At 43.6% G+C, this 13,501-nt stretch overlaps 1 protein-coding gene across 1 annotated transcript in view; it reads right to left on the bottom strand.

Annotated features, from left to right (window-relative positions):
- Positions 1-6,112: 6,112 nt before the first annotated feature.
- The window catches only part of fscn2b (fascin actin-bundling protein 2b, retinal), a 23,440-nt gene continuing 16,051 nt past the window's right edge, over positions 6,113-13,501 (bottom strand). The window contains exons 3-6 of the mRNA XM_063221090.1: positions 11,058-11,214; positions 9,980-10,101; positions 6,631-6,798; positions 6,113-6,321 (exon numbers count right to left, since the gene is read on the bottom strand). Coding sequence (XP_063077160.1) covers positions 6,113-6,321; positions 6,631-6,798; positions 9,980-10,101; positions 11,058-11,214 — 656 coding nt within the window. The remainder of the gene's footprint in view (positions 6,322-6,630; positions 6,799-9,979; positions 10,102-11,057; positions 11,215-13,501) is intronic.

The following is a 13,501-nucleotide window of genomic DNA, read 5'->3' as shown; positions in this document are numbered from 1 at the left end:
TTGTCATTATATGCATACATGTGTGCATTTGCACCGTTACAAAACACTCCAAACTGAAATGATGGCCAACTTCCTGTTAAGTCAAAATATCTCACTTCCTGTTGGGCGTGGCCATATCGTTGTATGGACTTTAGTATGCGCCTTAGTGAGATTCACATTTTAAAAAAACTCCCAAGTCTCTAGCTCAAAGTATATGTTGGCCCCGCCCCTAAACGCTTTTGGGGGCGTGGCCTCGTCCCCGTGTGCCACCAGGGGTTGATCTGATTGGTGTACCAAGTGGCGTAAGTGTCCGACCACCGGAAGTACCCGATTTAGATACCTAAATTCATTGAGCCGCCATCTTGTGAAATTATGAGATATCAAAAATTCCTTTGCAATATATCATCGTCAATGCCAGGACCTCATGTCCACCGAATATGAAGTCAATACGATGTACGGTGTAGGACAAGTACGTTAAAGTCTGAAAAAAATGCCAAAAAATGCCAAAAAATGCCAAAAAAGTCCAAATATCTCACTTCCTGTTGGGCGTGGCCATATCGTTGTATCGGACTTTATTATGCGCCTTAGTGAGATACACATTTTAAAAAAACTCCCGAGTCTCTAGCTCAAAGTATATGTTGGCCCCACCCCTAAACGCGTTTGGGGGCGTGGCGTCGTCCCCGTGTTTCATCAGGGGTTGATATTCGGCGCCTGAGTAGCGGTGGCTATCTCCGATTTGTGTACCAAGTGGCGTAAGTGTACGAGCACCGGAAGTACCCGAAAAATGGCCCAACGTGGCTAAATACCAAGGGAGAATAATAATAATTAAAGCCGCAAGCGGCCTTGGCGGGCCCTCGCACCTGCGGCCCGGGGGGCATGGCACATCGCCCTGCCCTAATACATCCCTACCTGTGAAAAACGGATGAAGCGTAACAATTTTCTGACAAGTATGAGGAAGGTGAAGGCGTCATTGTAGGCGTCACTGCTGTCTTGTCCACTTCCCCTCTCGGTATCCCTTTGCATTGCCATTTCAATCATATAGAGATGCATGCAAAATGGACACATGCAAAAAAATGGAGTCTGAACGACGTTCGGTTCACGAGATAATGAAGAAAAACAAATTAGCATGAATTAGCATTCAAAATTAGCATTAACATTGTCATGATTAGCGTGTTGCTCAGACCCCCTAAAACAAAAATGGAGTCTGTACGACGTTCAGTTCCCAAGATATTGAAGAATGACACTTTTCCTGCAGTTCCTTTGCCTACTACTTGGTGGCGCTATACCTTATGTACATTTCAGGCTTATAGAAGAGTTAGTGTTCATTATGTGCATATATGTGTGCTTTGCACTGTTTTAAAACACTCCAAACTGAAATGGTGGCCAACTTCCTGTTTTAAAATGCCAAAAAAGTAAAAATATCTCACTTCCTGTTGGGCGTGGCCATATCGTTGTATGGACTTTATTGTTCGCCTTAGTGAGATACACAACTTAAAAAAACTCCCGCGTCTGTAGCTCAAAGTAGATGTTGGCCCCGCCCCTAAAAGTGTTTTGGGGCGTGGCCTCAATTTCAGGCATATACAAAAGTTAGTATTCATTATATGCATACATGTGTGCATTTGCACTGTTACAAAACACTCCAAACTGAAATGGTGGCCAACTTCCTGTTTTAAAATGCCAAAAAAGTCAAAATATCTCACTTCCTGTTGGGCGTGGCCATATCGTTGTGTGGACTTTATTACTCGCCTTATTGAGATACACAACTTAAAAAAACTCCCGAGTCTGTAGCTCGAAGTAGATGTTAGCCCCGCCCCTAACCGTATATTGGGGCGTGGCCTCCATTTCAGGCATATACAAAAGTTAATAGTCATTATATGCATACATGTGTGAGTTTGCACCGTTTGAAAACACTCCAAACTGAAATGGTGGCCAACTTCCTGTTTTAAAATTAGATGCCTAAATTCATTAAGCCGCCATCTTGTCAAATTACGAGATATCAAAAATTCCTTCGCCAATGCCTTGAGCTCATGTACAACGAATATAAAGAGAGTGCGATGTACGGTTTAGGAGGATTGTTTCAAATCCCATTCCATGTAAATTTGAAAAAAGTCCAATTATCTCACTTCCTGTTGGGCGTGGCTAATGGGTTGGCATTGCAAATTTGTTTGGTTTAGTGAGATATATATGCATATTTTTTTTCGTGGCCCAACGACAAACTATATGTCAGCCAGGAACTTCAACGCGATATGGGGCGATAGGGGGCGCTATTCTGTGCCCGGGACCAATCCGGATCCGAACTTCCGGTTCTGAGTAGCGGTTACCATATCCGATCACCGTGCAAAAGGCCGAGCCACCAAGTGCTTCCCAGACCAAATGAGCAGCCCAAACGTCCATGAAAAAGAAAAATAATAATTAAAGCCGCAAGCGGCGATGACGGGCCCTCGCACGTACATTGCAGGGGCGGGGCATGCCACCTAGCATGTTGCTATGCCCCCCCCCCCCAAAAATGGAGTCTGTACGATGTTCGGTTCACGAGATATTGAAGGATTACACTTTTCCTGCAGTTCCTTTGCCTACCACATGGTGGCGCTATATCTTATCTACATTTCAGGCTTATAGATGTGTTAGTATTCATTATGTGCATACATGTGTGCGTTTGCAGGGTTTTAAAACACTCCAAACTGAAATGGTGGCCAACTTCCTGTTTTAAAATGCCAAAAAAGTCCAAATATGTCAATTCCTGTTGGGCGTGGCCATATCGTTGTATGGACTTTATTGTGCGCCTTAGTGAGATACACAACTTAAAAAAAGTCCCGAGTCTTTAGCTCAAAGTAGATGTTGGCCCCGCCCTTAAACTTGTTTGGGGGCGTGGCCTCCATTTCAGGCATATACAAAAGTAAGTATTCATTATATGCATGCATGTGTGCGTTTGCAGGGTTTTAAAACACTCCAAACTGAAATGGTGGCCAACTTCCTGTTTTAAAATGACAAAATAGTCAAAATATGTCACTTCCTGTTGGGCGTGGCCATATCGTTATATGGACTTTATTGTGCGCCTTAGTGAGATACACAACTTAAAAAAACTCCCGAGTCTGTAGCTCAAATTAGATGTTGGCCCCGCCCCTAAACGTATTTGGGGGCGTGGCTTCCCTTTCAGGCCTATACAAAAGGTAGTATTTTTTGTATGCATACATGTGTGCGTTTGCACGGTTTTAAAACACTCCAAACTGAAATGGTGGCCAACTTCCTGTTTTAAAATGACAAAAAAGTCCAAATATTTGATTTCCTGTTGGGCGTGGCCATATCGTTGTATGGACTTTATTGTGCGCCTTAGTGAGATACACAACTTAAAAAAAGTCCCGAGTCTTTAGCTCAAAGTAGATGTTGGCCCCGCCCCTAGATGTGTTTGGGGGCGTGGCCTCCATTTCAGGCATATACAAATGTAAGTATTCATTATATGCATACATGTGTGCGTTTGCAGGGTTTTAAAACAATCCAAACTGAAATGGTGGCCAATTTCCTGTTTTAAAATGCCAAATATGTCACTTCCTGTTGGGCGTGGCCATATCGTTGTATGGACTTTATTGTGCGCCTTAGTGAGATACACAACTTTAAAAAAGTCCCGAGTCTGTAGCTCAAAGTAGATGTTGGCCCCGCCCCTAAATGTGTTTGGGGGCGTGGCCTCCATTTCAGGCATATACAAAAGTAAGTATTCATTATATGCATGCATGTGTGCGTTTGCAGGGTTTTAAAACACTCCAAACTGAAATGGTGGCCAACTTCCTGTTTTAAAATGACAAAATAGTCAAAATATGTCACTTCCTGTTGGGCGTGGCCATATCGTTACATGGACTTTATTATGCGCCTTAGTGAGATACACAACTTTAAAAAAGTCCCGAGTCTCTAGCTCAAAGTAGATGTTGGCCCCGCCCCTAAACCTGTTTGGGGGCGTGGCCTCCATTTCAGGCATATAGAAAAGTTAGTTTTCATTATATGCATACATGTGTGCGCTTGCACTGTTACAAAACACTCCAAACTGAAATGGTGGCCAACTTCCTGTTTTAGAATTAGATACCTAAATTCATGGAGCCGCCATCTTGGCAAATTACGAGATATGAAAAATTCCTTCGCAATATATCATCTTCAATGCCTTGACCTCATGTCCACAGAATATGAAGTCAATACGATGTACGGTGTAGGACAAGTACGTAAAAGTACGTAAAAAATGCTAAAAAATGCCAAAAAAGTCAAAATATCTCACTTCCTGTTGGGCGTGGCCATATCGTTGTATCGGACTTTATGATGCGCCTTAGTGAGATACATACCCTAAAAAAAGTCCCGAGTCTCTAGCTCAAAGTATATGTCGGCCCCGCCCCTAAACGCTTTTGGGGGCGTGGCCTCGTACCCGTGTTCCATCGGGGGTTAATATTCGGCGTCTGAGTAGCGGTGGGAATCTCCAATGTGTGTACCAAGTGGCGTAAGTGTACGAGCACCGGAAGTGCCCGAAAAATGGCCCAACAAGGCTAAAGACTAAGGAGAAAAATAATAATAATAATCCTTCGGAAAACAATAGGGCTTCGCACCGAGAGGGCGAAGGGCCACCGCGTGGCCCTTGCACTTCGGTGCTCGGGCCCTAATAATAATAATAATCCGAGCAAGAACAATAGGGCCTCGCGCCTTCGGTGCTCGGGCCCTAATAATAATCCTTAGGAAAACAATAGGGCTTCGCACCGAGAGGGCGAAGGGCCACCGCGTGGCCCTTGCACTTCGGTGCTCGGGCCCTAATTAGAACCCATGTATACATACAACATATAAGAGACCCAATTCTGCCCCCTTGCTCCCTCTCCCTGGGCCCTGGACAACTGTCCCCCTTTGCCCCCACTCTGTCGGCTTTCCTGTCCCCGCTGCTGTAATGAGCCTCTTACAGGATAAGCAGCAGCGGCTGCTCGCTCGTTATCTTGACCCACTATCACACTTCTCTCAAGTTTCTTCCGGAACGTTCCCACCTCATGTTACATAATAACGACTCGACAATCAGCTAACTGGCCCAAAGAGCCCACGCAGGGGAAAAAAGCAGTGGCAATTCAACACTTAGAGAGTAACTCTAAGGCCCAAATACACTCTAGCTAAGTGTTGAATTAACACTGTGTTATTTACTGTATAGTTATAAGCAACTGGGCTTTCTTTTTTTCAGCTCTTTTTTTTTTGACCCAGTATCCGAATAATTGGGTAATCAGGATTGGCAAAACACAGTCAGAGAGACAGGAATGATACAGCATATGGACAGGAAGGAACATTAAAAAAAAAAAATGGTTAAGGCCCACAGTGCAGTAGCTTTTTTTTTGTAGTCTGGAAGACGGGGAGATGTTGAAATTACTCATAAAGGCAGTGTAGATGATGGAGGTTAATCTATCCAGGACCTTAAGTGGGTGAACAAGTAAGTGGGTGAGTTTTACTGAATTCAACAAAACTAGACATCTAAAATATAGCCTATATTTTCCAAACTTTCTAAAACAAACACAATATCTAATTTCTAAAAACTAAAGAAAGAAGGAAAAAGAAAACATCACTATCTTCTTAATGTGTACTGTAGATGATTGCTGAACACTAGCTGCCAAGAAAATGTCCTCAATAGAAATGGAATAGAATAACTATTATATCCTTGATACAATATCCACTCTGGTGGATCACTCTGTAATGCATAAAGCATAAGTGTTCCTTTCATTGTTCCTTCATTGGTTCAGTGGTCAAGGCACTCCAGCAGTTCTGTGATGAAGGTGGGGGGAACAGGCAACTGGAGTTCAACTTCTAATGTCAAGGTCCCTCATCGGTCATATTGTGTCCATTTTGTCAAAGAATTTCATCAAGAAAAAACAGATAATCCAGAATGGTGAATGGTGCCACAGTCACTGGATGAAACATCTACTTGTAGTGCTTCACCCAAGCAGGATTTAGTTTCTTTTCGGGGAAAAGGTCGCACCAATCAAAAATTGCTTTTAATTTTTTTTTACTTAAGTCAATTTCTTGAGTTCTTACTTCCTCAGTATGTAACATAAAAAGGGGCAACAGGTCTGGGCTCCTTTGAGTTCTATTGGAAATCACTTGTGCAGTTCCTGAGGTTGTCCACCAGAGGTCAGTATTCCCACAACGTGGAGCACTTGACGACATCGCCGTCGGCCTTCAGCGTCCCCGTCTGCTCTCCGCGCAGGTACTTGCCGTTCTTGGCCGAGCGGATGGCCATGCGGCCGTGTTCCAGGAACTCGAAGGTGAAGTCCTCCGGCGTCTCGCCGTCCGCACACACCACGCCGACGCTGTTCACATACCAGAACTTTCCACCTATACCTGTGCACACAGATAGAAGATTATTTGTATTTCGTTTTCACATCAAGTCAAGTCAAGTCAGCTTTTATTGTCAGTTTCTTCATATGCGCAGCCTGGTCATACAAGGAAATTGAAATGACGTTTTCTATCTTATACCATGAAAGGACATACCGGTAGACACACACACACACACACACACACACACACACACACACACACACACACACACACACACACACACACACACACACACACACACACACACACACACACACACACACACACACACACACACACACACACACACGGCAAACGCAATGGCAAATGCACCTTTAATTTGGTAGGCCCCATTGCTGAACTCCAGTGTGAAGATGTCGTATACGGAGCGGTTGGCGTCCAGCGTGTTGGAGGTCTTGTGGTGGCAGATGAAGCCGTTCTCCCCCCTCAGGATCAGGATGGGCCTGTTGATCAGCTTCAAAACCAGCTGCTCGTCATCACCTGTATGGGTACACACACACACACACACACACACACACACACACACACACACACACACACACACACACACACACACACACACACACACACACACACACAATTACACACGTCTTAATAGTCCTGTATTATTATACTACTATTTGTTTTGTTTATGATGATTATCAAGATCAGGATAGGCCTGATGATGAACTCATGTTCACTTGCCTGATTATCATCGACTTTCAAATCTCTTCGAGACTTGTCTGACCAAGAGCAGAACAATTAACATTTCCTAACGGCATTTCCCAAACGGGCTCCCTTGGTTTGCTAATGATTGTTTGCTTCCCAATAAAGTGGGAGGAGCTCCCGATTTTGCGGGAACTCAGAAAGTAGGTTGCATTGCTCTTGACTGCTCTTGACTGGTAGCAACGCTGAAGCTGTTGCGTCACAAGAAGGGCACGGCCTGGCTACATGGTCACCTCTGTACGGGCACACACACACACACACACACACACACACACACACACACACACACACACACACACACACACACACACACACACACACACACACACACACACACTCATCCTGCATCACACAGAATGGCTGACTCACTCTATGGATAAACTGGTAAGAGGAAGAGGAAGAAATTATATTTAGGCTACTTGACACCTAACCTACCTAGCAAGCCAGATTGTAATATTAAATGTATTACAGAATACGATTTTGGTATTCATTTATTTTAAATTGAGCTACCACAGAAGATGCCCAACTCCTGTCAGATCTACAAAAGTTAAAGGCACACTCTAGTAATAGAATAGAGGAGCCATGTAGTAATTAAGAGGAATGACACAGTCATCTTAGCTTTACTTTGTAAACTCTATCAAATTTGAACAAAACAGATTCACCCGTGTCAATTCATCTGTCAAAAATCACTGAATGCTTTTTTGGCCTAGGGTCTTTCTGTCTTTGTCTCCTCTCTCTCTCTCTCTCTCTCTCTCTCTCTCTCTCTCTCTCTCTCTCTCTCTCTCTCTCTCTCTCTCTCTCTCTCTCTCTCTCTCTCTCTCTCTCTCTCTCTCTCCCCCGCCCCCCCCTATTTTTCTGGCTTTGGCCTTTTCACACTATACATTTTACAACTGTAATCATACTGTCACTTCACAAAAAAACACATCAAAAGAATCCTCAATCGAAACTGAAGAAAAACATCTCATTTATCCACCACAAAGTTGTGGATAAACAAGGAGACCTTGCCAACGTACTTCAGTTAAGACTATAATGCGAAAAATCAGTGTAATCAAAAGTATAAGAGACAATGTAGTCAGAGCTGCTGACAACTTTGGCCGGGCCCAGGACAAAGTAATTTGAACCCCCTTCAATATATACAATAGCCTATAATAATGGCTGAATTCTGCCGCCTCCCCCTGTCAACTTCCCTGACAATAGTAGTTTGAATCGTACTACACTTCTGGGGATTTCATCAAAGGTGTACTTGATTGCTGACCTCGGCCTGCATCGCCTTAGCAACCAGTGATGCTCTGTATGCCTTCAATAACTGGCCTTCAGTGCCAAACCCCGAGCACCCTTAACACACACACACACGCACACACACACGCACACACGCGCACACACACACACCTAGCTCTTTGCGATAGAATCACAACAAAAGTGACTACACACACACACACACACACACACACACACACACACACACACACACACACACACACACACACACACACACACACACACACACACACACACACTTATTATAACTTATAAGAGTACATCTTCAGTAACTAGCACTCTCAGAGCCTTTAAGTGCTTTTCATTTATGAAGTTGCTGACCTTGGCAGGTTTCCTCTTGTTCTTGTGCCAGGCAAACCCTTGAATGTTGCCCTTCAACAATCTCCTCTGGGCAAAAGCCCATTGAGGGATGTCCTTGTTTTTTGGTACAGTCAGGGAAGCCAACAGGAGGGGACAAAGGGGTCAGTTGTCCCAGGCCCAGGGATAGATGGGGCCCGGAATTGGGTATCCTTTACATTATATGTATTATGTCGAGGGGCCCTTTCAGATGACTTTGTCCCGGGCCTAAGAAAACCTGTCAGCGACCCTGGGTACAGTTCAGTATGGGCATCATGTTCTTTTTGAGGAGAATGATCTAGAAATAGTCCCTCCTCCACACTTTTCCTCCCCATACAATATATAAAGGCCGCACATCATCATCATGCCTTCAGGGCCAACATCAGTGGCCATGGACAATTCAATTCAACAGTTTTTGTTGAAGAAATCCCTCTTTTCACGTGAAAAACATTGTGCCATATACATATACCTGGACAAGTGAATGCATGAAATTCAGAATAATTCAGTATATTCAATAGATTTGACTATATGGTGGTGGGGTTCAATTGCATAGATACAGCATATAGAGCACAGAACTCAATAATAGGCTACATTTTATTTCCAGCTCAGTGGGACTTGGTTGTTCATTGATTGCAACATGGTCTTTGTGTATTTTTTAAAATTCATTTAAATGTAAAATTTTCTATAATCTTTACCTGAGCCTAACCAGGGGTTCATTTCTGGAAAGCGTAGTTGTTAGCAGTTATAGCAACTTCGGTAGTTGCCAATGGGAAATTGCATTGCAACCAACAAAGTAGCTAACATAGTTAGCAACTACGCTTTCCAGAAATGCACCCCAGATCCCCACTAACCCTGCCCTCCGTAGGGCCCCCCAACAGTCAGCCCTGCCAGGATAAATGGCAGCAATTTTTTTTTTTAAATTAAAGAGGGGCCGATATGAATATTTCGCTGAGGGCCCCCAAGGACTAGAATCGTCACTGATCAGCCACTGAAAGTCATTTTTAAATCACATTTGTCTATATGAACTCTTTGACCTAGCTACCTTGCATATTCTTAAATATTACCGACCTCGTGTCTGTTTCTTTCATTCGTTAAAGCAGATTCAGCTGCATACTTGTATGAATTGTGCTAAACTGTATGCAACCAATGTCTTCCTGTGCAGTCTGCCACTCAGGGCTCGAACGTACCAGCCGCAGCGACACTTCGGCATGCGCGGCACAGGTGCGATAGCCTACCACTGAGCTAAAGGTCGAGGATGATAGCCTAGTGCTACCACACCTGTATGAACTCTACAAGTTGGCATCCAATGTATGTACAAATACAGTTATTATGATCCACTTACCGATGGCGTCACTGACGGCTAAGAGCTGTCCGTTCTTCTTCATGCAGACGTACTTCCCATTGCTGGCCCTGAGGGCAATACGTCGGTCCAGACAATGCATCTGAAACATGGTGTTGGCACCTCTGCACAGATATTATACAACTGTTATTTGTAACAAATTGTGAATTTAGTTCTCAATTACTACATGTAATGGCAGTATGTATCAGACAATACATTGCAAACATAGTGTTGGCCCCCTCTGCACAGTAAAAAAACTGTTACTTTCACTTAATTTGCTTAAATTAATTTAAGTTCATTTAAGTTCGTTATACTGTAGGTGTTATATTTTCAACACTGATATTTTTACTGTCTGCACAGATGTTGCAATACTCATTTTTGTTACACATTATTATTTTACTCCTCGTATGTATCTAAATGTAATGGTATGTGTCAGACAATTCATCTGAAAACTTTTGGTGGCACCTTTGCACTATTGGGAACGTGGTTACTGCAGCACATTGTACCTCCTATCTAGATGTACCTGCAATGTTGTGTACCAGCCCTTGGAGCTCAAATAATGTTAACATCACTGAAAATGATCCCTTCTGTTCTCAAATCCCCACACACACCCTAGGGGTCCTGACCCTCACTGGGCTCTGTATTCGGGTCAGTGGTGTTTTTTGGGCTCAGACATGAGGTGGTACAACCACAGCTAATGCCCATGAATCAATTAGTAATTGGTAATCAATGTACTGCAATGAATATGTTTTTAGTTTAGATAATCCAGTAAAATCAAGATATCCATGCAATAGCGGTATTAGCTGTGCTTCCACCACTCTGACGTCACATGTGCAGCTAGAAAAAAAAACCATCATTCACTATGTTTACATGACAAATTTAATTCCGAATTAACTCACTTTAATTCTGAATAAAGGTTAATTGTTATTTGAAAATGTCATGTAAACACTTCACAATTCGGAATTAAATGAAAGATCAAAGTAAACTCGACCGAACTATTTAATTCTGAATTGTTAATTCGGAATTAAAAACGCCACCTAAACGTAGCCCCATTGACCCATTTATTGTGGACTGGACTCACACTTCCTTGGCGGTTGCCTGGAGTCCGCCGTGGCTGACCACCTCCCAGTACTGTCCTGCGTTGGTCCTGAAGGTGCACTCTTTGGTCTGTCTGTCAAATTCCATCTGGAACGTCTCCATGTTCGTCTCTTCCTCCTGATTGGCCGAGATGTTAACACCTGTCAGAAGGAGGAGGAGCCAGTGGAACATCAGGGACAAATATGAGAGACAATATGAATACCTCCCACTTTTCATCTCTGTCTGTCCTCTTTCCCTCGTGTGTATCTCTCTCTCGATCTCTCCATCTGTACCCCTCCTTCTCAAGTGTACCTTTATCTCCCTCCATCCCTCTCTCTATCTTTGTGTACATCTCTTTGGCACTCTCTCTCCCTCCTGATATACTGCTCTCTCTCTCTCTCTCTCCCTCTCTCTCTCTCTCTCTCTCTCTCTCTCTCTCTCTCTCTCTCTCTCTCTCTTCCTCTTCCTCCCTCTCTGTCTCCCATTCTATTCATTTGTTTATTGGACCCTAAGCCTCACTCTGTTGCCAAGTCACAATACTGTAGGTCATCTTGCTTGGCACTGGCCATGTCGGTGGTGTGTTTTGTTTTTGCACCCTCTGCCATGGCCTGCCCTGCCTTCTTGCCTGGCCTCTCCTCTCTTTTCCTTTCCTTTCCTTTCCTTTCCTTTCCTTTCCTTTCCTCTCCATTAGAGTTCCTAAAGAATGCATCAGGGTTGGGTATCAGCCACACACGCACACACACACACACACCCACACCCACACACATACGTGTTGCTGAGCCAAATGCTTTACCACTGGTGTGGAATGTTAAAGGGACAGTTTGGTCAATTTCAACATGCAGTTGTAATGCTCACACTACCCTGGACTTGTCAGTGCCTGAGATTTTTTTTTTCTTCTTCTTCAGCCGTTTCCGAGATCCTGGTCATTGTAATGGGGGCAGCTCTTTGTTTACATTTCAAAAAAACATTTTTATTTATTCCCAAAAACATCCAAAAGGTTATAAAACATCAGCAGACAACTAGCAAACAGCAGTACCTTTTGGGAAGATATTTGGAGTTGGCCTATGTTTCATTTTTTAAAAATGTAAACAAACGCTGCCCCCATTAGAATTGCTCATATCTCGGAAAGGGCTGAGCCGAAAAATGTGGCATCACCAGGTACTGACAAGTCAAGGGTAGCGTGAGCAATACAACTGCATGTTGAAATTGACCAAACTGTCCCTTTAACCGCATGAGCCAGACAAAAGTGTGCAATGGTTGCACACGTGACGTGACCGTGTAAAGCTCCATTGATCGCCCTTCTCATTCCTGACACCCCTCCACCACACACACACACCGACACACAACTCTGTCTGTCTCCACGATACCCCCCCTTCCCCCAAACCCACCTGAGCCCACCTCAGAGACAGCAATCAATACCTTTCAGACAGTCATTTGCTCAGTCACTCACTCATTTACTCACTCACTTTTTTGGGTGGTGGTGGTGGTGCTCTTGTATTACTGTTGCTGATATTTACTATCATGGGGCTGATTGTTGGGGGGAGGGGGGGCATACAGAGGGAAGTTTTGCTGAGGCCCTAGGCAACTGCCAACTTACCTAATTGGTAAAACCGGCTGTGCACTCACTCACTCACTCACTCACTCACTCACTCCCTCATTCCGTCCTGCTGTACTTCATTCTCTTTTGTTAATGCTTTCATTTCTTCGGTCCTTTGGTTTCCTCCCACCTGCTGTTAGCTTTTACCAGAGGCTGTTCAGCGTGGAAATGAAAGGAGGACGTATCTACTCTCCACCCAAAGGGGTGTGGGTGGGCCAGACCTGCAGAACAGGGAGTTTGGCAGGAGAAATGCTCTAGCTATGGAGTAGATAGGGTTGCCACCTCTGTCTGACAAAAAAACAACATTTTCATCCAGGATATTTTGAGAGAGAGACAGAGACAGAGAGAAAGAATCAAGGAATAACAAAAGATGGGGAGAAAATGGGCTAACCCCTTTGCGCAGAGCCTCTGTTATAACCTTATGGTCATCAAAATTGTAACTTGATCTGTTACTTAAGGCTCTCGGTAATGTCATAGCAATGTTGTTATGATGTAGTTGAGTACTTTCAGCAAAGAGTAACTAAAACTGACACTAACTGAGAGAAAAGAGGTAGCCTTTACTTGTCAATCTCCTTTAAAAAAACTGAGTATTGTTATTGAGCATCAGCATTGAGTTTCAAATAGAATAGAACATAGAATAGAAAGCCATTTATTGTCATTATACTCAGTACAAAGAGATTTAAACGTCATACTTTGATATTTGTTGATTTTATGTGAGTAGTTATAAAAAGCAATTATGTACTGTATATTCGCAATTTAGTTCTTGTGATCAAACATAGACTTAGGAAACAGATATAGGAACCCAAGTGTGGCTAGTGGTAAAGGTGAATGACTCGTGACTCGGGAGGACC

This window comes from Engraulis encrasicolus, chromosome 17, assembly GCF_034702125.1.
Source record: "Engraulis encrasicolus isolate BLACKSEA-1 chromosome 17, IST_EnEncr_1.0, whole genome shotgun sequence".
Classification (NCBI taxonomy): domain Eukaryota; kingdom Metazoa; phylum Chordata; class Actinopteri; order Clupeiformes; family Engraulidae; genus Engraulis; species Engraulis encrasicolus.
Note: the sequence above shows the minus strand (reverse complement) of the source record. Positions and strands in the feature narration are given on the sequence as shown.